This window comes from Euprymna scolopes, chromosome 46 (genome assembly GCF_053919585.1).
Source record: "Euprymna scolopes isolate OS-2025 chromosome 46, ASM5391958v1, whole genome shotgun sequence".
NCBI lineage: Eukaryota > Metazoa > Mollusca > Cephalopoda > Sepiida > Sepiolidae > Euprymna > Euprymna scolopes.
The window spans coordinates 119,689,099-119,716,903 of NC_136527.1; the positions used below are offsets into that span (position 1 = coordinate 119,689,099).

At 34.9% G+C, this 27,805-nt stretch overlaps 1 protein-coding gene across 1 annotated transcript; it reads left to right on the forward strand.

Moving 5' to 3' along the window:
* The first annotated feature begins 16,416 nt into the window (after positions 1-16,416).
* On the forward strand, positions 16,417-17,529 carry LOC145270203 (uncharacterized). The gene has a single exon (XM_080125835.1). It carries the CDS (start codon positions 16,417-16,419, stop codon positions 17,527-17,529), a length of 1,113 nt encoding a protein of 370 aa, XP_079981961.1.
* Positions 17,530-27,805: the final 10,276 nt, after the last annotated feature.

Sequence of the window (27,805 nt, forward strand, 5' to 3'; positions counted from 1 at the left end):
ATCAGGTTAAACGTTACTTATAAAAACATTTAGTCCTGCTCAGGTTAAACGTTACTTATTAAAACATTTAGTCCTTCTCAGGTTACACGTTATTTATCCAAACATTTAATTCGTCTCAGGTTAAACGGTACTTATAAAAACAATTAATTCTTCTAAGACAAAACGTGACTTCTCAAAACATTTAGTCCTTCTCAGGTAAAACGTTACTTATAAAAGCATTTAGTCCATTTTAGGTTAAACCTTACTTATCAAAACATTTAGCCTTCTCAGGTTTAACCTTACTTGTTAAAGCATTTAGTCCTTCCAAGATTAAACGTTACTCATTAAATCATTTAGTCCTGCTCAGGTTTAACGTTAAATATTAAAACATTTAGTCCTTCTTAGATTAAACGTTATTTTTCAAGACATTTATCCTTCTCAGGTTAAACGTTACTTGTCAAAACATTGAGTCCTTCTCAGGTAAAACGTTACTTTTACAAACATTTAGTCCTTCTAGGGTAAAACGTTACTTATCTAAAAATTAAGTCCTTCTCATATAAAACGTTACTCATCAAATCATTTAGTCCTGCTCAGGTTTAACGTTACATATTTAAGCATTTAATCCTTCTCAGGTAAAACGTTACTTTTCAAAACATTGGGTCCTTCTAAGGTTACACGTTACTTGTCAAAACATTGAGTCCTTCTCAGGTTAAACGTTATTTCTCAAAACATTTAGTCCTTCTAGGGTGAAACGTTACTTATAAAACATTTAGTCCTTCTCAGGTTAAACGTTACTTTTCAACACATTAATCCTTCTCGGGTTAAAAGTTACTTATCAAAACATTTAGTCCTTCTCAGGTATAACGTATTTTTCAAAACATTTAATCCCTCTCGGGTTAGCGTTACTTATCGAAACATTTGGTCCTTCTAAGGTTAAACGTTACTTATCAGAAATTTTGTCGTTCTCAGGTAAAAGTTGACTTGTCAAAACATTGAGTCCTTCTAAGGTTAAACGTTACTTTTCAAAATATTTAGTCCTTCTAGGGTTAAACGTTTCTTATCAAAACATTTAGTCCTACTTAAGTTTAACGTTACCTTTTAAAGAATTTAGCTCTTCTCAGGTTAAAAGTTACTTATCAACACATTTAGTCCTGCTTAGGTTAAGCGTTACTTATTAAAGCATGTAGTCCTTCTCTCGGGTAAACGGTACTTATCAAAACATTTAGTCCTTCTGAGGTATAACGTAACATCAACACATTTAGTCCTTATCATGTTAAACGTTACTTATTAAAACATTTAATCCTTCTCATGTTGAACGTTACTTATCAAAACATTAAGTCATGCACAGGTTAAACGTTACTTATTAAGACATTTAATCCTCCTCAGGGACAAAACAAAACATTTAGTACTACTCAATTTAAACGTTACTTGTAAAACCATTTAGCCCTCTTCAGGTAAAACGTAACTTATAAAAACATTTAGCACTTCTCCATTAAACGTTACTCATCAAAACATTAATTCCTTCTTAGGTAAAACGTTAATTATCAAAACATTTAGTACTTCTCATGTAAAACGTAACTGATCAAAGCATTTAGTCTTTCTCAGGTTAAACGTTATTTATAAAAACATTACTTCCTTCTCAGGTTAAACGTTACATTTAAAAAAATGTAGTCCTTCTCAAGTAAAACGTTGATTATCAAAACATTTAGTCCTGCTAAATGTAAACGTTACTTAGTAAAATATTCAGTCCTTCAACGGTTAAACATTACTTATCAAAAGAATTGTACTTCTCAGGGTAAACGTTACTTTTCAAAACATTTAGTCCTGCTAAGTTTAAACGTTACTTATCAAAACATTTAGTCCTTCTCAGGTTAAACGTTAATTATTAAAACATTTAATCCTTCTCAGGCTAAACGTTATTCATCAAAACATTTAGTCCTTCTCAGGTTAAACGTTACTGATCCAAACATTTATTCCTTCTCAGGTTAAACGTGACTTATAAAAATATTTAGTTCTACTCAGGTTAAACTTTACTCATAAACCATATAGTTAACGTTAGTTATCATTCCATTTAGTCCTGCTGAGTGTATCAAAACATTTAGTCCTTCTCAGGTTAAACGGTACTTATTAAAACATTTATTCCTGCTCAGATTAAACGTTACTTATAAAAACATTTAGTCCTTATCAGGTTTGACGTTATTATAAAAGAATTTAGCCCTTCTAAGTTAAACGTTACTTATCAATACATTTAGTCCTTCTCAGGTAAAATGTTAATTATTAAAGCATTTGAACCTTCTCAGGTTAAACGGTACTGATCAAAACATGTAGTCCTTCTCAGGTTTAACGTTACTTATCAAAGCATTTAGTCCTGCTCCGGTTAAACGTCATTATCAAAACATTTAGTCCTTCTCAGGTTAAACGTTACTAATTACAACATTTAGTCCTGCTTAGTTTAAACAATAATTTTTAAAGCATTTTGTCCAGCTCAGGTTAAACGTTACTTATCAAAACGTTTAGTCCTTCTAAGGTTAAACGTTACTTATCAAAAATTTTGTATTTGCAGGATAAACGTTACTTATCAAAACATTTAGTGCTAGTCAGGTTAAACTTAACTCATAAAACATTTAGTCCTGCTCAGGTACAACGTTAATTATCAATACACTTAGTCATGCGTAGGTTAAACGTTACTGATCAAAACATTTAGTCCTTCTCAGGTTTAACGTTACTTACCAAAAACATTTACTCCTTCTCAGGTTAAACGTTACTTATTAAAACATTTAGTCCTGTTCAGGTTCAATGTTACTTATCAAAACATTTAGTCTGTCTAACGTTAAGCATTACTTATGTAACATTTAGTCCTACTCAGGTTAAACATTACTAATCACAACATTAACATTTAACCTTCTCAGGTTAAACGTTGCTTATCAAAACATTTAGTCCTGCTCAGGTTTAGCGTTACTTATAAAAACATTTAGTCCTGCTCAGGTTAAGCGTGATAATCAAATCATTTATTCCTTCTCAGGTTAAACTTTACTTATCAAAACATTTACTCTTGCTCCGGTCAAACGTTACTAATTAAAACATGTAGTTCTGCTCAGTTTAAACTTTACTTATCAAAACATTTAGTCCTGCTCAGGTTAAACGTTACTCATCAAAACATTTAGTCCTGCTAAGTTTAAACGTTACTTATTTAAACATTTAGTCCTTCTAAGGTAAAACGTTACTTATTTAAACATTAAGTTCCTCTGAGGTGAAACGTTACTTATTAAATAATTTAGTCCTACTCAGGTTTTATGTTAATTATTAAAGCATTTATTCCTTCTCAGGTTAAACGTTATTTATCACAACATCTATTCCTTCTAAGGTTTAACGTTACTTATCTAAATATTAAGTCCTTCTCAGGTTAAACGTTACTTATCAAAACATTTACTCATTCCCGTACTTCCTCATACTTATAAAAATTCCTCATACTTATAAAAATATTTAGTCCTGCTCAGGTTAAACGTTAAAAATATTTAGTCCTGCTCAGGTTAAACGTTACTCATCAAAACATTTATTTCGTCTCAGGTTAAACGTTACTTATCAAAACAATTCATTCTTCTCAGGTAAAACGTTACTTATCAAAAGATTTGGTCCTTCTCAGGTTACACGTGACTTATCAAAACTATTTAGTCCTTCTCAGGTAAAACGTTACTTATAAAACATTTAGTCCTGCTAAGGTGTAACCTTACTTATCAAAACATTTAATCCTACGTAGGTTAAACGTTACTTACCAAAACATTTAATCCTTCTCAGGTTTAACGTTACTTGTAAAAGCATTTAGTCCTGCTCAGGTTAAACGTTACTTATCAAATCATTTAGTCCTGCTCAGGTTTAACGTTACATATTAAAGCAGTTATTCAGGTTAAACGTTACTAATCAAACCATTTAGTCCTTCTCAGGTTAAACGTTACTTATCAAATCATTTAGTCCTGCTCAGATTACACGTTACGTCTCAGGTTAAACGTTACTAATTAAAGCATTTTGTCCCTATAAGGTTTAACTGTACTTATAAAAACATTTAGTCCTTCTGAAGTTAAACGTTACTTATCAAAAAATTTAGTCTTGCTCCGGTTAAACGTTACTTATTCAAACATTTAATCCTTCTTGGGTTTAACGTTACTTATCAAAACCTTGACCCCCTCTCAGGTGTAATGTTACTTATTCAGACATTTAGTCCTTCTCAGGTTAAACGTTACTAAACAAAACATTTAATACTTCTCAATTCAAACGTTACTTATCAAACAATTTAGCCCTCTTTAGGTAAAACGTTACTTATCAAAACATTTAGTACTTCTCCATTAAACGTTACTTATCAAAGCACATCCCTTCTTAGGTAAAACGTTACTTATAAAAACATTTAGTACTTCTCAGGTAAAACGTTACTTATCCATTAAGTCTTTCTCACGTTAAACGTTACTTATTAAAACATTTATTCCTTCTCAGGTTAAACGTTACTAATAAAAAAATTTAGTCCTTCTCAGGTTAAACGTTTCTTATCAAAACATTTAGTCCTCCTAAATTTAAACGTTACTTATTAAAATCTTCAGTCCTTCTCAGGTTAAACGTTACTTATCAAAAGAGTTGTCCTTCCCAGGGTAAACGTTACTTTTCAAAACATTTAGTCTTGCTAAGTTTAAACGTTACTTACCAAAACATTTAGTCCTGCTCAGGTAAAACGTTAATTATTAAAACATTTAATCCTTCTCAGGCTAAACGTTACTCATCAAAATATTTAGTCCTACTCAGGTTAAACGTTACTGATCCAAACATTTAGTCCTTCTCAGGTTAAACGTTACTTATCGAAACATTTATTCCTTCTCAGATTAAACGTTACTTATCAAAACATTTAGTTCTACTCAGGTTAAACTTTACTCATACAACATTTATTTAACGTTATCATTCCATTTAGTCCTGCTAAGTTTAAACGGTACTTATCAAAACATTTAGTCCTTCTCAGGTTAAACGGTACTTTTTAAAGCATTTAGTCCTTCTCAGGTTAAACGTTACTCATCAAAACATTTAGTCCTTATCAGGTTAAACGTCACTTAGTAAAACATATATTCCTGCTCAGATTAAACGTTACTTATAAAAAAATTTAGTCCTTCTCAGGTTTTAGGTTATTATCAAAAAATTTAGTCCTTCTAAGTTAAACGTTACTTATCGAAACTTTTAGTCCTTCTCAGGTTAAATGTTACTGATTAAAGCATTTTGTCCTTCTAAGGTTAAACGGCACTGATCAAAACATGTAGTCCGTCTCAGGTTTCTTATCAAAGCATTTAGTCCTACTACGGTTAAACGTCATTATCAAAACATTTATTCCTTCTCAGGTTAAACGTTACTAATTACCACATTTAGTCCTGCAAAGGTTAAACGGTAATTTTTAAAGCATTTTGTCCTTCTCAGGTTAAACGTTACTTATCAAAACATTTAGTCCTTCTCAGGGTAAACGTTACTTAGAAAAACAGTTAATCTTCTCAGGTTAAACGTTACTTATCAAAACATAAAGTTCTACTCAGGTTAAACTTTACTCGTAAAACATATATTCCTGCTCAGGTAAAACGTTAGTTATCACTTCATTTTTTCCTGCTAAGGTTAAACGTTACTTATCAAAACATTTAGTCCCTACACATGTTTAACGTTACTTATTAAATCATTTCGTCCTACTCAGGTTTAACGTTACTTAGTAAAGCATTTAGTCCTTCTCAGGTTTAACGTTACTTATCTAAACATTTAGTCCTTCTCAGGTTATACGTTTAGTTACTTATTAAAACATTTAGTCCTTCTCAGGTTATACGTTACTTATAAAAACATTTAGTTCGTCTCAGGTTAAACGTTACTTATTTAACCAGTTAGTCCTTCTAAGGTTAAACGTTTCTTATTAAAGCATTTAGTCCTTCTCGGGTTAAACGTTACTTATTAAAGCATTTTGTCCTTCTCAGGTTAAGTGTACTTATAAAAACATTTAGTCCTCCAGAGGTTAAACGTTACTTATCAAAACATTTAGTCCTGCTCAGGTTAAACTTATCAAAACCTTCTCAGGTTTAACGTTACTTATTAAGACATTTAGTCCTGCTAAATTTAAACGTTACTTATTAAAACATTCAGTCGTTCTCAGGTTAAACCTTACTTATCAAAAGATTTGTCTTTCTCAGTGTAAACGTTACTTTTCAAAACATTTAGTCCTGCTAAGTTTAAACGTAACTTATCAAAACATTAAGTCCTGCTCAGGTTAAACGTTAATTATTAAAACATTTTATCCTTCTCAGGCTAAACGTTATTTATCAAAACATTTAGTCCTTCTCAGGTTAAACGTTACTTATCGAAACATTTATTCCTTCTCAGATTAAACGTTACTTATCAAAACATTTAGTTCTACTCAGGTTAAACTTTACTCATACAACATTTATTTAACGTTATCATTCCATTTAGTCCTGCTTAGTTTAAACGGTACTTATCAAAACATTTAGTCCTTCTCAGGTTAAACGGTACTTTTTAAAGCATTTAGTCCTTCTCAGGTTAAACGTTACTCATCAAAACATTTAGTCCTTATCAGGTTAAACGTCACTTAGTAAAACATATATTCCTGCTCAGATTAAACGTTACTTATAAAAAAATTTAGTCCTTCTCAGGTTTTAGGTTATTATCAAAAAATTTAGTCCTTCTAAGTTAAACGTTACTTATCGAAACTTTTAGTCCTTCTCAGGTTAAATGTTACTGATTAAAGCATTTTGTCCTTCTAAGGTTAAACGGCACTGATCAAAACATGTAGTCCGTCTCAGGTTTCTTATCAAAGCATTTAGTCCTACTACGGTTAAACGTCATTATCAAAACATTTATTCCTTCTCAGGTTAAACGTTACTAATTACCACATTTAGTCCTGCAAAGGTTAAACGGTAATTTTTAAAGCATTTTGTCCTTCTCAGGTTAAACGTTACTTATCAAAACATTTAGTCCTTCTCAGGGTAAACGTTACTTAGAAAAACAGTTAATCTTCTCAGGTTAAACGTTACTTATCAAAACATAAAGTTCTACTCAGGTTAAACTTTACTCGTAAAACATATATTCCTGCTCAGGTAAAACGTTAGTTATCACTTCATTTTTTCCTGCTAAGGTTAAACGTTACTTATCAAAACATTTAGTCCCTACACATGTTTAACGTTACTTATTAAATCATTTCGTCCTACTCAGGTTTAACGTTACTTAGTAAAGCATTTAGTCCTTCTCAGGTTTAACGTTACTTATTTAAACATTTAGTCCTTCTCAGGTTATACGTTTAGTTACTTATTAAAACATTTAGTCCTTCTCAGGTTATACGTTACTTATAAAAACATTTAGTTCGTCTCAGGTTAAACGTTACTTATTTAACCAGTTAGTCCTTCTAAGGTTAAACGTTTCTTATTAAAGCATTTAGTCCTTCTCGGGTTAAACGTTACTTATTAAAGCATTTTGTCCTTCTCAGGTTAAGTGTACTTATAAAAACATTTAGTCCTCCAGAGGTTAAACGTTACTTATCAAAACATTTAGTCCTGCTCAGGTTAAACTTATCAAAACCTTCTCAGGTTTAACGTTACTTATTAAGACATTTAGTCCTGCTAAATTTAAACGTTACTTATTAAAACATTCAGTCGTTCTCAGGTTAAACCTTACTTATCAAAAGATTTGTCTTTCTCAGTGTAAACGTTACTTTTCAAAACATTTAGTCCTGCTAAGTTTAAACGTAACTTATCAAAACATTAAGTCCTGCTCAGGTTAAACGTTAATTATTAAAACATTTTATCCTTCTCAGGCTAAACGTTATTTATCAAAACATTTAGTCCTTCTCAGGTTAAACGTTACTTATCAAAACATTTAGTTCTGCTCATGTTAAACGTTACTAATTAAAACATGTAGTTCTGCTAAGTTAAAACGTTACTTAGCAAAACATGTAGTCCTGCTCAGGTTAAACGTTACTTATCAAAACATTGTGTGCGGCTAAGTTTAAACGTTACTTATTAAAACATTTATTCCTTCTCAGGTTAAACGTTACTTATCAAAACATTAAGTCTTAAGTCCCTCTTTTGTCAAATTACTTTACTTATTAAATCATTTAATCCTACTCAGGTTTTACGTTACTTATTAAAGGATTTAGTCCTTCTCAGGTTAAACGTTATTTATCAAAACATTTAGTCCTTCTCAGGTTAAACATTACTTATCTTAACCTTTAAGTCTTCTCAGGTTAAACGTTACTTATCCAACCATTTAGTCCTTCTCAGGTTAAACGTTACTTATTAAAACATTTAGTCCTTCTCATTTTACTAATGAAAACATTTAGTTCGTCTCAGGTTAAACGTTACTTAACAATTAATTCTTGTCAGGTTACTTATCAAAAGATTTGGTCCTTCTCAGGTTACACGTGACTTATCAAAACATTTAGTCCTTCTCAGGTAAAACGTTACTTATAAAAGCATTTAGTCCTGCTCAGGTGTAACGTTACTTATCAAAACATTTAGTCTTGCGTAGGTTAAAGTTTACTTATCAAAACATTTAGTCCTTCTCAGTTTTACGTTACTTATCAAATCATTTTGTCCTTCTCAGGTTTAACGTTACTCATCAAATCATTTAGTCCTCCTGCTCAGGTTTAACGTTACTTATTAAAGCATTTAGTCCTTCTCCGGTTAAACGTTACTTATCAAAACATTTAGTCCTTCTCAGGTTAAACATTACTTTTCAAAACATTTAGTTTAAACTCCAAAACTATTTACTAATGAGTTACTATTAATCTCAATCCCAAAATGATTAGCAATAAATTTACAATTAGTTTCAATTCCAAAACGTATTTACTAATAATGTACTATTATCTCAAACCCAAAATGATTAGCGATTAATTCACAATTAGTTTCAACTCCAGAAATATTTACTAAAAATGTACTATTAATCTCAAAACTAAAAATATTAGCGGTTAATTTACAATTGGTTTCAACTCCCACGCTATTTACAAATAATATACTATGAATCTCAAACCCAAAATGATTAGCGGTTAATTTGCAATTAATTTCAACTCTAGACTTATTAACTAATAATGTACTTTTACTCTCAAACCTAAAATAATTAGCGATTATTTACAATTGGTTTAAACTCCAAACCTATTTACTAATAATGTACTATTAATCTCAAAATTAAAATTATTAGCGATTAATTTACGATTAGTTTCAACTCCCAACATATTTACTAATGATATACTATTAATCTCAAACCCAAAATGATTAGCGTTTAATTTACAATTAGTTTTAACTCCAAACCGATTTACTTATAATGTACTATTAATCTCAAAACTAAAACTAATAGCGATTAATTTACAATTAGGTTCAATTCAAAACCTATTTACTAATAATGTACTATTAATCTCAACCCCAAAATGATTAGCTATTAATTCACAATTAGTTTCAACTCAGGACTTATTTACTAATAATGTATTATTAATTTCAAAACTAAAACTAATAGCGATTGATTTACAATTAGTTTCAATTTCAAACCTATAAACTTATAATGTACTATTAATCTCAAACCCAAAATGATTAGCGATTAATTTACGATTAGTTTAAACTCCAGACTTATTTACTAATAATATACTATTAATCTAAAAACTAAAATTATTAGCGTTTATTTACAATTAGTTTCAACTCCAGACCTATTTACTAATAATGTACTATTAATCTCAAAATTAAAATTATTAGCGAATAATTTACGATTAGTTTCAACTCCAAACCTATTTACAGATAATGTACTAATAATCTCAAACCCAAAATTATTAGCAATTAATTTACAATTAGTTTAAACCCCGAAACTATTTTCTAATAATGTACTATTAATCTCAAACCCAAAATTATTAGCGATTAATTTACAATTAGTTTCAATTCCAAACGTATTTACTAATAATGTACTATTAATCACAAAACTAAAATGATTAGCGATTAGTTTACAATTAGTTTCAACTCCAAACGTATTTACTAATAATGTACTATTAATCACAAAACTAAAATGATTAGCGATTAGTTTACAATTAGTTTCAACTCCAAACCTATTTACTAATAATGTACTAAGAGGGAAGGACTTCACTACAATAACATGTAAACATAACTCAGTGTTTACATGTTATTTTTATTTATTTATTTTTTTTTTTTATTTAAAGTCTTTTTTTTATTATTATTGTCATTTTTATTATTACCACTATTATTATTATTATTATTATCATCCAAGCTGGAAGTCCTTAAATCTAGACGGTAATCGTCTGTTACGGATAGGTCTAGACCTAGCTTCAGATCTTTCTGCCCTGTATCTGTCATTTTCAGGGGTTCATTCTTTATTTGAGTACCTGGTGTGGAAGGTGGGGTTGGTGTTATTTGTATTTGAGGGTGTTGTTGGCTGTCTGGGCGTACTGGGTTTGAGTTTGTAGGTGACTGTGGGGAATGGATCCTGATTCTGTTTGGTAGGTCATCTGGTAGGGTGTCATCATGAGCCAGGTTGCGGCTATTCATGCTTATTTTGCGAAGGTAACGGCAGTTTCGGAGTGTGGTTCTTCTGTTGCCATCAACTAATACACGGTATTGTCTGTGGGGGAGAGTTTCAACAATCGTGCCGGTGTTATCCCAGCGCAGTGGTTTGTGTCCATGTTGGTTTTGAATTGACACATGTTCCCCAATTCTTAGTGGGTTGAGTTGTTGCCTGTTTTCAGTGTGTTTCATGTTGTTGAGGAAACGCTGGTTAATGGCCGTCTCGCGCATGTCGGCGAGTTCCAACCATTCATGGCAAAATTTTGTGGGGTTTGGTAAGTGGTCATTCAGGGGACGAGTGAATAGAAGTGCTGATGGTGACGCACCTATGTCAGGTGGTGGTGTGTTGCGATGGAGTAGCAGTGCTTTTGCCACTTCATCCATTTTTAGAAATGTCCTCCACTCATCAGAGTTGTATGGGGATCCACCGTCACAAGCAATTTCCTCCGGCACACCATAATTCACAAATACCTGCGTAAGATGTTGCATACTGTGGAGATCTTGGCGTCTTGTTGCATTGAAGATATCTCTGTCCAACCTGAATATCTGTCAGCATATATCATATATTTCCATCTCGCCATGTTGAAAATATCTGTTACTGTCGACTGGAAAGGGTATTCTGGGTGGACAGGCTCCATTGCAGGTTCTTTATGGTTTGATGGGGCAATTTCGTTACAGCGCTTGCACTGATTGCGCTTTTCCTGCAATTGTGCTCCCATACCAGGCCAAAAAAAACGTTGTCTTGCGTTGCTTCTCATACTGTTGACCCCCTGGTGGCCAACATGGAGTTGGTCGATGAGTTCGCAACGTAGGTTTTTCGGAATTAATATGCGGCCTTCCTTGAATACTAGAGACTGAACTGTGTATAGGTCGCTTCGCATATTCCAAAACTCTTTAATATTTGGCTGTAGAAGATCCTTGTGTTCAGGGAATCCTTGTTCTATTGTTTCCACGAGGTTCATGTATTGGTGATCCATCGCGGCTTCTTGCTGTATGCGCACCATCTTGATAGGAGATGTTTCTTGGTTGTATCGGGATTCTATTCCAGCTTGCAACGCTTCTTCCATGCTATCCAATTCCGCTGCTGCGACCTTGATGGTATGTGTAGGGATACGGGACATGGCATTTGCTCCACCATTGGCATCGCCTAGTATTGATATGGCCTTGAATTGGTACATCAGGGTCTGCTCTCTGATATCTAAAATCCTGTGATTTTTTATTTCGTCCAAGCTACGATCATTGAATATCAGCACAAGGGGTTTGTGATCAATAGCAAGTATCAGGTGGGGGCAGCCTAAAACAAACGTTTTGCAGCTTTCCAATCCAAACTTTATAGCTAAAGCTTCCCCTTCAATTGGTGCATACCGGTTCTCAGCAGGTCTAGTGAATCGGGAGCCAGCATATACAACTTTCCAATGTCCTGGCCCACAACGGTGGTCCATTGTGGACGGGCATGCACAATGTTTTTGGAGTAGGGTAAATCCTATTCCTGTTCGACTCCAGTCTGTAGTCAGACATGTTGGGCGATTTATTTCGAATGTTCGAACGCCATCCCGGATGTTTTCTAGGATTGTTTCCTTGGATTGCTGGAAGAGTTGTTCCAATGTATCGTCCCAGTAAAACCTGCTGTTATGTCTCAGTAGTTCTCTGAAGGGTGACATGATGGGTGCTTGGGCAAACGCATATGAAACTTGGTTAATCAAACCAAAGAAAGATCTAACTCCTGTAATGTTTGTCGGTGATGGGAAGTTTCTGATGCCCTCAAGTAATTTTTGAGATGGTTTGTACCCTGTTAAGCTGATGTCGAAGCCAGCAAACTCTACATTGTCTTTTGCGAATTGGAATTTTTCTGGGTTAAATACTATTCCATTTTCAGCACATAGTATGATGTATCTAACGGTGTGCCAAAAGGATAGTGCCATATCATCATCCCACAAGTTAGAGTCGTCCACACAGCGAGCAACACGAGGGAAACCTTCTGTAATGGTGTCGAATCTCTTTGTGTGACCATCATTGGACGCTTAGAAACCTGGGGGGGGGGCTCGCAAATACCTGTATCTGCCCCATTCTGTTATGAAAGTGGTGGCATCCCGTGCCTTTACAGCCAGAGGAACACTGTGATATCCGTTCCAGGCATCCAAAATAGTTTTCTTTTTTCCTGGGGGTATCGTATTGACAAGATTGAATGGGGAGGGTGTGTGGTGTGTTTCTCGTCTTGTCATTGCATTTAAATTTTGGAGGTCGACCGTTCTACGTGGACTGCCATCTTTTTTGGGCACGGTGATCATTCTCGAACACGTCGTTGGTGTCCCTGTTGGCACTGGTTCAATGATGTTCAGTGCTACGTCTGAATCAAGCTGGGATTTGACAGCTTCTTTCCAGTGATGAGGGACAGGGATTGGTTTGTGAACAGCCTTAGGTTGGTGGTTGTCGAGGAATGTGATAGTAAGCGGTTCTCCGGTCATGGTCTGCAATTTCTGGTGTGTACATGTATTAAATGCACTGCTGGCAAAATAGCATTTGATCCAGCTCTCTATCTCTCCTCGATATTCCGGTGTGGCAGGAAACGGGAGCTTGTCTGGCAGTGGTGGGCATGGTGATCTGTATGGGCATCCGCATGAGGCTAACATTCGGTCAGTTGGTTTGTGGTCCATCTTCGTTGTAGCTACCAGACTATTAATTTGTGCTGGAAAGTCGTCGTTGATAATTTTGAGTTTTTTCAGGGCCGTTTGTGATATATACAGGCCCTTAACCCTTGGGCTGATGTATATCACCTCCGAACATGTTGCCTTACCGAGTGACATCGTGGCAATTAAGGCCCCCTTAATGGGCAGGTTGTCATCATTAACGGCACGTAACCGATGTCTGGTGTGCAGCAGATGTTCAGAAGTGCACCCCAGATTGTTCAATAAGTCCACACCAGCTGTACTTGTCTAAGCTCATGTGTCTGCCAAAGCGAGCAATTGGACGGGTTGGTGTTTCATATTTATATGTGTGAATCGTCCGAGATGTTGGTGGGCCTTTGTATCTAATGTGATAGTAACATTGAAAAATGGAGGTGGCTCTGGTCGGCTTCGTGTGAACTTGTTGTTGGTCCATGATCCATGCGGGATCCCCTCTTCTTCCTCTAGTCATTTAGGTTGCACAGTCATTGTCGATATGAAGGAAGAATCTTCATCTTGGCTGTCATTTGGGTAGTCTCCCTTTATGGCATTTGACGATGCTGTGCCATGGCATGTGGTTGAGAAGTGGTTCTCTTTGCCACATTTGTGGCATGATTTGCCCCAAGCGGGGCATTGTCTTCGTCCTTTTGGGTGTGCCTTGTGTCCACAACCTTTGCATTTGTCATTATCATTTTTGGTCTTGTCTGGTGGTGGAAACTTTCTTGATGACGCAGATTTAAATTGGGCCACTTGTGTGATCTCTGCTGGTCGGAAGTGATTTGATGCTCTGGCGGTAGATTCTAGCGTCAAGAGACGTCTAGTTAAGTCATTTAGAGTTGGCAGGGACGTAATCTCTGCTAAAATTTTGCTCTGGTGGGAGGTGTCCCGTAATCCGGCAATGATTTGAGATTTGATCATGTCTTCGGAAAATTACATTGTACATTGCTGGTTGCCACAATTGAAAGCGCAGAGCATCGCTTGTGATTTCAACCGGGAAATAAAGGATGTGATAGTCTCCCCATCACTTTGCCTCATTACAAAGAACTGCTGACGGTATACCTCGAGATGGAAGGTTTTCACAGCAACGGATTTAATATATTCCAGCAGTTGCTCCTCTGTAGCATTATGCAGGGCATCCGGACCAATAAAATTGAATAACATCTCATTGACAGATGAATTGCATGCAGATCGTAACTCATTCCGGATTTCTGTGGGGTCGTTAAGTTGTGTCATCTCCTTATAACGAAGCCATGCATCCTTAAAAATGATCCATTTATTGTCTGACGAGTCAGGTTCTATTACTGGTCGCTCGGGCTTCACCCGTGAATGGCGTGACAATGGGGTGGGGGCGTGTTGCCCGGTGGGCAGAAGGCGTTCCATGAGGTTCGTCATCTGTTCTTGCATGGTGAGTTGTTGTTGTTACATTTGTAACATGAAAGAAATTGGGTCGATTTCGGCATGTTTTGGTGAAGCTTTGTTCGGGTTAGACATATTTGTGTTTAACTAGAGTATCAAAAAGTATTGAATATGTATACTGACTGGATATTAAAAACAAAACAAACAAAGAAACGAAAAAAGTTTACCACGTGGTTAGGGTGCGTTCTTCATCGTTCATACGTATTTTCATGTTTAATTTTTTAGGATGGGTCGTTGTATTTTTCCTTTGTTTCGTTATTTTTGTTTTTATCCGACTCCTGACACCATGTATAATTATGAGGGAAGGACTTCACTCATAAGGGAAAGACAACAAGACACAGTAGTTAGCCTCGATAAGCGACGTACATGTGTACCTTTATTGGGTCCGCCATTACAGTCCCCTTTTCTCTCTCCTTCCTGGAGAACAAGGGTTAAGGGTACATAACTCAGTGTTATGTTTACAATTAGTAAATACATTTGGAGTTGAAAATAATTGTAAATTAATCGCTAAAAATTTTAGTTTCGAGAGTAATATTACAATGTTAGTAAATACGTTCGGAGTTGAAACTAATTGTAAATTAATCGCTAATAATTTTCGGTTTGAAATTAATAGTATAATTAGTAAATACGTTCGGAGTTTAAACTAATTGTAAATTAATCGCTATCTATGTTGGTTTTGGGATTAATAGTACATTATTAGTAAATACGTTTGGAGTTAAAACTAATTGTAAATTAATCGCTAATAATTTTCGGTTTGAGATTAATAGTATAATTAGTAAATACGTTCGGAGTTTAAACTAATTGTAAATTAATCGCTATCTATGTTGGTTTTGAGATTAATAGTACATTATTAGTAAATACGTTTGGAGTTGAATCTAATTGTAAATCAATCGCTAATCATTTTGGGTTTGAGATTAATATTACATTATTAGTAAATACGTTTTGAGTTGGAATTAATTGTAAATTAATCGCTAATCATTTTGGGTTTGAGATTAATATTACATTATTAGTAAATACGTTTGGAGTTAAAATTAATTGTAAATCAATCGCTAATCATTTTGGGTTTGAGATTAATATTACATTATTAGTAAATACGTTTGGAGTTAAAATTAATTGTAAATTAATCGCTAAAAATTGTAGTTTTGAGATTAATATTACATAATTAGTGTTGTGAAGTACGTAGCTACGGCTACAACTAAATACGAAACGGCGTGCAAATCATGCAGAGCTCTGTACAAAACACGTCTCCGGTAATAAAGCTTCTGGTGCTTAACTTGAAAACGACTGTCTTTGTTCTCTGTTACATTTCACATCATTACATGGTGTAACGAAGTGGGATTTCATTTTTTTCTTCTTTCCGGAACAACGTAAACACTGTGGATAATTATAATCGTTCAGCAAAACGTACATATTTTAACTCGGACTTTGTGGTTACATATCCTGGCACGGAATTTATCAACCACGTGGATTAGGTCATTTTTATCATTCGTCGGCAACAACATGGCATATGCAATTCCACCACCAGTGAAAATGGAAATGGATGGCAATTTACGAGAGAACTGGGCTCTCTTCAAATTAACCTGGGAAAATTATGCAGCTGCAACGGAAATTGGAAAAAAGCAGCAAAAATACAGGTAGGAACTCTGCTTTCTGTCATCGGTAAAGAATGTTTACAGATATACAAAAATCTGCCAATATCGGAAGAGGAACAAGCGAGTACAAAAAATATTTTGGAAAGGCTCACAGACTACTTTGAGCCTAAACAAAACACCATATACCAACGGTATATGTTTAATTCCTGCACACAGCAACAGGACGAAAAATTTGACAGTTACTTAAATAAATTAAGAAACCTAGTTAAAACCTGCAAGTATGGTGCACTTGAGGATGAATTACTACGTGACCGAATTGTGATAGGTACCAGCAATAATAATGTACGGACCAGACTCCTTAGTGAATCTGGACTTAACTTAGACCGGACAATAGATATTTGCCGAAGCACTGAACAGGCTGAACAACAGCTCGGCAAACTTAACAAATCAGTAGAGAACGTCCACTTCACGAAAGGAGACAAAAAAAAGACACGCGAATTTATAAAGGACTGCAAATTCTGTGGACAGAGCCATGACAAAGGGAAATGTCAGGCCTATGGACTAACGTGTGCGATCTGCCTAAAGCGCAATCACATTGCCAGGGTATGCCAATCACAAACACAGCCTACCCCACCACAACGGCCAAACAAACCCATGACGCAACGAACTGCAAAAGTGCGCTATGTTGAAACAGAAGTGCCCAGCAGTGATGAAAGCATTTATGTTCTGGGATCTCTGTCAGACCGCAAACAGTACCACGCAGACATTTGTCTATCCATCCCAGGAGACCGTGCAAGGACCACGTGTAGATTCCAAATTGACACAGGAGCAAGCTGCAGCACCTTGGCCCTTGCCGACTATAAACATCTAAAAAAAACACCACTACAGCCTTCTCACACAAGGTTAAGGCTGTACGACAATTCCATACTGCAACCCTTGGGCTCAGTAATACTTCATTGTGAGATAAATGGTATAAGAAAAAAAGTCAACTTTCAAGTGGTGGACAGCAACTCACCTTCACTACTTTCCGGACAGGCTAGCTCAGCTCTGAGGCTGATAGCTTTTAATACAGAATGTGTTCAACAACTGAGTGAAGTAAAGGAGGCAAGGACAACTACTAAAGAAGACATCCTCAGAAAATATGAAGACGTTTTCTCTGGCCTGGGGAAGCTACCAGGCAAATACAAAATCGAAATCGACCAAAACGTCAAGCCTATACAAAATAATCCCCGCAGGGTTCCTCTGCCACTGAAAACGGAATTAAAAAGAAAACTCAATGAATTGGTCGATCAAGGAGTAATAGCCTGAGTCACAGAACCAACCCCATGGATCAACAACCTGGTTGTCGTCCGAAAGCCAAACAAACTGTGGATATGCATTGACCCATACCACCTAAACAAGGCGATCAGGCGCAACCACTACCCAACACCGACTGTTGAGGAAATTGCAACTAAAATGAAGAAGGCCAGATTGTTTTCGGTTGTTGACGCTAAAGATGGCTTTCTTCAGGTTGTTTTAGATGAATCATCTTCCTACTTGACAACCTGCTGGACCCCATTTGGCAGAATACGATGGCTTCGAATGCCATTCGGAATCAGCTCAGCCCCCGAAGAATGGCAGCGACGACTCGACCACTGCCTTGAAGGACTTGAAAACACCCAAGTTATCGCAGATGACACCATAATCTACGGGTCTGGTGACAGTGATGCGGAAGCGGACAAAAGTCATGATGCTGCCTTTACAGCGCTCCTGGAAAGGTGCCGCAAAGTTGGAATAAAGCTTAATCCGGACAAGCTCACCTTTAAAAAATCTTTTGTTAGTTACATGGGACATATCTTCAGCGCACAAGGGCTAGCACCCGATCCAGACAAGGTCACGGTAGTATCAGAGATGCAACGCCCTACAGACATTCAAGGTGTTCAACGATTGCTTGGAGTTGTAAACTACCTCGCCAAGTTTGCCCCAAAACTCAGCAGATTATGTGAACCACTGCGACACCTTCTTGACAAGGAATCTGTGTTTGACTGGCTACCACAACATGAAACAGCATTCACGCAGATCAAACAGCTTATCACCAAAGCCCCTGTTCTTCACTACTATGATGTGAGCAAGGAGGTCTCACTTGAATGTGACAGTTCAGAAGTTGGCCTTGGGGCAGTCTTAACACAAGATGGACACCCAATAGCATATGCATCCCGGGCACTCTCAAAAACTGAGCGAAACTATGCCCAAATAGAGAAAGAGTGTCTTGCTATCGTTTTCGCAGCAGAACGATTTGAACAATACATCCTTGGCAAAGAGAAAGTCAAAGTACTCTCCGACCACAAACCCCTAGAGACAATATTGGCAAAACCCATTCATATGAGCCCAAAGCGACTCCAGCGAATGCGATTAAGGCTCCAAAAATACTCTCTAGATGTGAGATACAAACCAGGACCCCAAATGTACATTAGTGACACACTATCTCGGGCATCACCACCTACTGCCCCAGCCACAATGGAAGAGAACCTTACCATATTTCATCTGCAAGAACAGGAACTCGCAGAAGAGTTAGAAAACATCAATATGGAAGACGACCACTTTGTCACTGACCACCGCCTCTCACAGATACAGGAGGAAACTAACTGTGACGCAACATTAAGGACACTAATGGAAGTTACAAAAAACGGGTGGCCAGAGGACAAAAACGACAGCCCACTCAACATCAGGGAATACTGGCCATACCGCGACGAACTGTCCTCTGAAAATGGCCTGGCGTATCGAGGCACACGCCTGTCATACCGACAAAACTTAGACCCGACATGATCACCAGAGCACATAGATCCCATCTGGGCATTCAATACACACTAAACACAGCCCGGGATATAATGTTCTTGCCACGAATGCATGCGGAGATCACGGAAGCTGTTCAAAGGTGTGAAATTTGCCAACTGACACAACCACAACAAAAACAACATTTGATGACCCACCCGATACCAGTTCACCCGTGGCAGTCTGTTGCCAGTGACTGTTTTGAGATAAACGGCAAACACTTTGTGGTAGTGGTGGACATATTTTCAGACTTTGTGGAAGTTGGCCAACTCCCGGATCTAAGCGGAAACTCCCTTGTCAGGGTGATCAAACCTATGTTTGCCACACATGGCACACCAGCTACCATGATAACTGACAATGCTACCAACTATATAAGTAGCGAGTTTCACAAGTTCACACAGTCATGGGACATCAGGCACATAACCGCCAGCCCTCACCAATCAAATGGGCGGGCTGAAACGGCAGTGAAGCTGATGAAAGGAATTATAAAAAAGTCAACAAAAGAAAGGAAAGACTTCTGGCAAGCCATACTTGAATGGCGCAATGCTATCACACCTGGCATGCATAGTTCACCGGCACAAAGGTTCTTTTCAAGGCGCACTCGCTCCATGCTACCTTGCAAACCCACAGACTACATACCACAAGTGCAAACAAATACACAGCAAGCACTCATCAATAAAAGACGGGTAGCAAAAAAATACTATGATAGACACAGTAAACCTCTGCCGGACCTCACCATTGGACAGTCTGTTAGGGTGAAATGTCACCCGCAGATCCCTCACAGCGATTGGAAACCTGGCATCATCACTAGCAAAGAAGCACCACGCAGCTACGGAGTCCAAGTAAATGGGAAAATCTACAGAAGAAACCAAATACATGTTCGCCAACCAACCACCCGCTCAACCAAGACACCCATCATACCTAATCATGTTCCCATACAGCAAACAGCAGAAGATAACGCTGACCAGACGAAACCAGCACTTCAACAACTGTCAACACATGACAAACAACCTCGCAAGTCTAGTCGTGTTGTCAAACTCCCTACCCGACTAAGAGACTATACACTAGACAACACACACACACAAAACACCAACGACACACAACACACTTAAAAGTAATAAACAAAAACACACATAAGCCCAGACTGCAATGGGTAATAAAAAAACAATAAAACATTATTGAATAAGGGGGATGTTGTGAAGTACGTAGGTACGGCTACAGCTAAATACGAAACGGCGTGCAAAGCACGCAGAGCTCTGTACAAAACACGTCTCCGGTAATAAAGCTTCTGGTATCTAACTTGAATACGACTGCCTTTGTTCTCTGTTACATTTCGCATCATTACAAATCTCAAACCCAAAATTATTAGTGATTGATTTACAATTAGTTTCAACTGCAGACTTATTTACTAATAATGTAATATTAATCTCAAAACGCAAATTATTAGCGATTAATTTACAATTAATGTCAACTCCAAACCTATTTACTAAAAATGTACTACTAATCTCAAACCCAAAATTTTTAGCGATTAATGTACAATTAATTTCAACTCCAGACTTATTTACAAAAATGTTCAATTAATCTCAAACTCAAAATGATTGGCGATTAATTTACAAGAAATGTCAACTCCAGAATTATTTACTGATAATGTACTATGAATCTCAAACCCAACATGATGAGCGATTAATTTACAATAAATTTCAACTGCACAATACGTTTGGAGTTAAAAATAATTGTACATTAATTAGTAAACACGTTTGGAGTTCAAACTAATTGTAAATCAATCGCTAATGATTTTTGGGTTGAGATTAATAGTACATTATTAACAAAAAAGTTCGGAGTTGAAATTAATTGTAAATTAATCGCTAATCATTTTGGGTTTGAGATTAATTGTACATTATTGGTAAATAGGTTTGGAGTTGAAACTAATTGTAAATTAATCGCTATTAAATTTAGATCTGAGATTAATAGTATATTATTAGTAAATACGTCTGGAGTTCAAACAACTTGTAAATTAATCGCTAATAATTTTGGGTTTCAGATTAAGAGTACACTATTAGTAAATAGGTTTGGAGTTAAAACTGATTGTAAATTAATCCCTACGACGTATTTACTAATAATGTACTTTTAATCTCAAAACTAAAATTATTAGCGATAAATTTACAATTAGTTTTAACTCCAAACCTATTTACTAATAATGGACTATTAATCTCGAACACAAAATGATCAGCGATTGATTTAAAATTAGTTTCAACTCCAAACGTATTTATTAATAATGTAATATTAATCTCAAAACTAACATGATTAGCGATTAATGTACAATTAATTTCAACTCCAAACGTATTTACTAATAATGTACTATTAATCGAAAACCCAAAATTATTAGCGATTAATTTACAATTTGTTTCAACTCCAGACTTATTTACTAATAATGTACTATTAATCTCAAAACTAAAATTGTTAGCGACTAAATTACAATTCATTTAAACTCCAAACTTGTTTACTAATAATGTACTATTAATCTCAAAACTAAAATCATTAGGTATTAATTTATAATTAGTTTAAACTCCAAACCAATTTACTAATAATGTATTGTTAATCTCAAACCTAAAATTAATTTACCGTTAGTTTTAACTCCAAACATATTTTCTAATAATATACTATTAATCTCAAAACTAAAATTATTAGCGATTAAATTACAATTAGTTTCAACTCGAGACCTATTTACTAATAATGTACTATGAATCTAAGACCCCAAATTATAAGCGATTGATTTACAATTAGTTTCAACTCCAAACCTATTTACTAATAATGTACTATTAATATCAAACCCAAAATAATAAGCGATTAATTTAAAATTTGTTTCAACTCAAAACATATTTACTAATAATGTACTATTAATCTCAAACCCAAAATGATTAGCGATTAATTTACAATTAGTTTCAACTCCAAACGTATTTACTAAAAATGTACTATTAATCTCAAAACTACAATTATGAGCGATTAATTTACAATTAATGTCAACTCCAAACCTATTTACTAATAATGTACTATTAATCTCAAAACTAAAATTATTTGCGATTAATTTACAATTAGTTTCAACTCCAAACCTATTTATTAATAATGTACTATTAATCTCAAACCCAAAATGATTAGCGATTAATGTACAATTAGTTTCAATTAGTTTCGAGACTTATTTACCAATAATATACTATAAATCTCCAACACAAAATTATTAGCGATTAATTTACAACTAGTTTCAACTCGAAACCTATTTACTAATAATGTACTATTAATCTCAATACTAAAATTATTAGCGATTAATTTACAATTAGTTTCAACTCCAAACGTATTTACTGATAATGTACTATTAATCCCAAACCCAAAATTATTAGCGATTTATTTACAATTAGTTTCAACTCCAAACCTATTTACTAATAAATATTATAAAAATTATTTGCGATTAATTTACAATTAGTTTCAACTCCAAACGTATTTATTAATAATGTACTATAAATCTCAAGCCCAAAATTATTAGCGATTAATTTACAACTAGTTTCAGCTCCAAAAACGTATTTACTAATAATGTTCTATTAATCTAAAACCCAAAATGATTTGCGATTAATTTACGATTAGTTTCAACTCCAGACTTATTTACTAATAATGTACCATTAATCTCAAACCCAAAATTATTAGCGATTAATTTACAATTAATTTCAACTCCAAACGTATTTACTAATAATGTACCATTAATCTAAAACCCAAAATTATTAGCGATTAATTTACAATTAATTTCAACTCCAAACATATTTACTAATAATGTACTATTAATCTCAAACCAAAATTATTGGCGATTAATTTACAATTAGTTTTAACTCCAAACGTATTTACTAATAATGTACCATTAATCTCAAACCCAAAATTATTAGCGATTAATTTACAATTAAAGTCAACTCCAAACATATTTACTAATAATGTACTATTAATCTCAAACCAAAAATGATTAGCGATTAATTTACAATTAGTTTCAACTCCAAACGTATTTACTAATAATGTACTATTAATCTCAAAACTACAATTATGAGCGATTGATTTACAATTAATGTCAACTCTAAACGTATTTACTAATAATGTACTATAAATCTCAAACCCACAATGACTAGCGATTGATTTACAATTAGTTTCAATTAAAAACCTGTTTAATTATTATGTACTGTTACCCTCAAAACTAAAATTATTAGCGAATAAATTACAATTACAATTAATTTCAACTCCAAACTTATTCACTAATTATGTAATATTAATCTCAAAACTAAAATTTTTAGCGATTAATTTACAATTAATGTCAACTCAAAACGTATTTACTGATAATGTACTATTAATCTCAAACCCAAGATGTTTAGCGACTCATTTACAATTAGTTTCAACTCGAGACTTATTTACTAATAATGTACTATTAATCTCAAAACCAAAATGATTAGCGATTAATTTACAATTAGTTTCAACTCGAGACTTATTTACTAATAATGTACTATTAATCTGAATACTAAAATTATTAGCGATTGATTTACAATTAATGTCAACTCCAAACCTATTTACTGTCAATTTCAAACCCCAAATTATTAGCGATTGTTTTACAATTAGTTTCAACTCAAATCCAATTTTTAGCGATTAATTTACAATTAATGTCAACTCAAAACGTATTTACTGATAATGTACTATTAATCTCAAACCCAAGATGTTTAGCGACTCATTTACAATTAGTTTCAACTCGAGACTTATTTACTAATAATGTACTATTAATCTCAAAACCAAAATGATTAGCGATTAATTTACAATTAGTTTCAACTCGAGACTTATTTACTAATAATGTACTATTAATCTGAATACTAAAATTATTAGCGATTGATTTACAATTAATGTCAACTCCAAACCTATTTACTGTCAATTTCAAACCCCAAATTATTAGCGATTGTTTTACAATTAGTTTCAACTCAAATCCAATTTTTAGCGATTAATTTACAATTAATGTCAACTCAAAACGTATTTACTGATAATGTACTATTAATCTCAAACCCAAGATGTTTAGCGACTCATTTACAATTAGTTTCAACTCGAGACTTATTTACTAATAATGTACTATTAATCTCAAAACCAAAATGATTAGCGATTAATTTACAATTAGTTTCAACTCGAGACTTATTTACTAATAATGTACTATTAATCTGAATACTAAAATTATTAGCGATTGATTTACAATTAATGTCAACTCCAAACCTATTTACTGTCAATTTCAAACCCCAAATTATTAGCGATTGTTTTACAATTAGTTTCAACTCAAATCCAATTTTTAGCGATTAATTTACAATTAATGTCAACTCAAAACGTATTTACTGATAATGTACTATTAATCTCAAACCCAAGATGTTTAGCGACTCATTTACAATTAGTTTCAACTCGAGACTTATTTACTAATAATGTACTATTAATCTCAAAACCAAAATGATTAGCGATTAATTTACAATTAGTTTCAACTCGAGACTTATTTACTAATAATGTACTATTAATCTGAATACTAAAATTATTAGCGATTGATTTACAATTAATGTCAACTCCAAACCTATTTACTGTCAATTTCAAACCCCAAATTATTAGCGATTGTTTTACAATTAGTTTCAACTCAAATCCAATTTTTAGCGATTAATTTACAATTAATGTCAACTCAAAACGTATTTACTGATAATGTACTATTAATCTCAAACCCAAGATGTTTAGCGACTCATTTACAATTAGTTTCAACTCGAGACTTATTTACTAATAATGTACTATTAATCTCAAAACCAAAATGATTAGCGATTAATTTACAATTAGTTTCAACTCGAGACTTATTTACTAATAATGTACTATTAATCTGAATACTAAAATTATTAGCGATTGATTTACAATTAATGTCAACTCCAAACCTATTTACTGTCAATTTCAAACCCCAAATTATTAGCGATTGTTTTACAATTAGTTTCAACTCAAATCCAATTTTTAGCGATTAATTTACAATTAATGTCAACTCCAAACCTATTTACTAATAATGTACTATTAATCTCAAACCCAAAATGATTAGCGATTAATGTACAATTAGTTTCAACTCGAGACTTAGTTACTAATAATGTACTATTAATCTCAGACCCCAAATTATTAGCGATTTTTTTACAATTAGTTTCAACTCCAGACTTATTTACTAATAATGTAATATTAATCTCAAACCCAAAATGATTAGTGATTTATTTACAATTAGTTTAAACTCTAAACATATTCACGAATGTACTATTAATCTCAGAACCAAAATTATTAGCGTTTTATTTACAACTCACAACCTATTTACTTATAAAGTAGTATTAATCTCAAACCCAAAGTTATTAGCGATTAATTTACAATTAGTTTCAACTCGAGACTTATTTACTAATAGTGTACTATTAATCTCAAAACTAAAATTATTAGAGATTTATTTACATTTAATTTCAACTCCAAACCTATTTACTAATAATGTACTATTAATCTCAAACCCAAAATGATTGGCGATTAATTTACAATAAGTTTCAACTCAATACCTATTTACTAAAAATGTACTATTAATCTCAACCCCAAAATTATTAGCGATTAATTTATAATTAGTTTCAACTCGAGACCTGTTTACTAATAATGTATTATTAATCTTAACCCCAAAATTATTAGCGATTAATTTACAACTAGTTTCAGCTCCAAAAACGTATTTACTAATAATGTTCTATTAATCTAAAACCCAAAATGATTAGCGATTAATGTACAATTAGTTTCAACTTAAACCTATTTACTAATAATGTATTATTAATCTCAGAACCAAAATTATTAGTGATTGATTGACAGTTAGTTTCAACTCCAACCGTATTTACTAATAATGTTGTAGCAGAAGTAGCAATAACTAAAATGAGGGGAAAAAGTTCTTACCTCGGGTACGTCTGTTGTGTCACAGGTTGGGGAGAAAAAGAGAATTCTAAGATAGCGTCCAGGGGTTTTTATTAGCATTTACCCCATGCAACTCTCGGCAAATCACGTTTCTTTCTCATGTGATTATGCAAATGGATAATTCCCGGCCACTATAAAAGCAGGAGGCTAGAGACGAGTCAGCAGCGTCCTGAAAATTGTGTGTGTGGGTGTTTCTGGCGATTGGAGTGTGTCTTCTTTTACCACGGTTATCACGGACAGGAATTCCCTCTCTTCTGGAGGTGGGCGATATTGACTATTTTCAAGTTGTACTGTTGCTGACAGAACATTTATTTTTTTTTTTGCCTACTACATTTTTGTTTCAAGCTATTTCGGCCCGAATATGGCGAAGGTGCGGATAAGCAGTGATATTATCAAGCCGTTCTCTGGCGAGGGAGACGTTGTAGCGTGGGTGAAAAGTGAGACTTGTCGCACAACTTCAGCAGGTGGATGACGTAGCGAGTCTGCTACCTTTATACCTGGAAGGCGATGCGCTGGCCCTCTACATGGAAATGGAGGAGGACGATCAAAAGAAAATATACCAGATTGAGGCTTGATTAAAGGAGGCATTTACTGATGACGCGTTTGCAGCATATAGAGAAATAACTATGGTTAGATGGGCTGGTGAACGTGTGGATGTGTACGCCAACAAAATCAGGCAGTTGGTTGGATTGGCCGGATTCACAGGAGAAAGCTTAGAGAGACTCACAAAATTAATTTTTGTCACTGGATTCCCTGACACCATCTCAATTGCTCTTCAACAGGTGCCGAAATAATGGTTGGCTCGTGCATTACCCAGAGGATAAATGGGGACCCCCCAAAGGTCTAATTGCTTTTCAACAGGTGCCGAACATCAAAGCCCTGACCATGGGGGAGCTAATGTCGAGAGCGAGAGTTTTGACGACGACTGACGAACAAAATCAGGATGTGGTTGCGACCACACGCTCACCCAACAACAGGGCCCAGAATAATCCTGTTAACGTGACCTGTTTCAAATGCAATGTTAAAGGCCACCTTGCAAGGGACTGTCGAAAACGTGGAACACGGTGCTACCTTTGCGGTGAGAGTGGACACTGGGCTCGGAACTGCTCGGGAAACGAGCAAGGGGAGGACGCATAAGCGCCAGTCTCCTTCCCAACCAAGATGTGAACACGACAATCCTGGTGATAAGCATCCATGTTGACGGGACGCGATGTTTGGCGCTTATTGATACAGGATGCTCCAGGACAATTTTACATGCAGACTGGTGCCGGTCTTGGAGAAAAACAAACGTAAATGTCAACACAATTGGTGGAATGTCCCATGCGTGCTGCGGTGTTGGAACGGTCTCTGTATCCACTGATGAAGGTGTGTCTGCCAGAGTCGATGTGTTGGTGGTGCATGGCAAGCCACTGGGATTTGACTTGCTTCTAGGGATCGACGCCATAAAAGCTCTAGGAGGTGTCGTTGTCAAGCCTACAGGATCAGTGCGGCTGGGCGACAGGAAAAGTATTAAATGTGCAGCCATTTCTATCGATGAACCAGATTTCACTGCTACCTTTGACCATCAAAACCGAACGTGGACCGCATCGTGGAAATGGTCTGTGGACCACCCCCCCTGAAAGGCTGCATAATCGAGTGTCAGAGTACCCAGTGCCAGCAGAAATTCGTGAAGAATACACGCAGGAGCTCCACACCTGGATAGACAATGGTTGGCTCGTGCATTACCCAGAGGATAAATGGGGACCCCCCAAAGGTCTAATTCCCCTGTTGGCTG

Excerpts from the sequence above, each read along its gene's own strand:
- LOC145270203 (XM_080125835.1), top strand. The coding sequence starts at position 16,417 with ATGTTTAATTCCTGCACACAGCAACAGGACGAAAAATTTGACAGTTAC.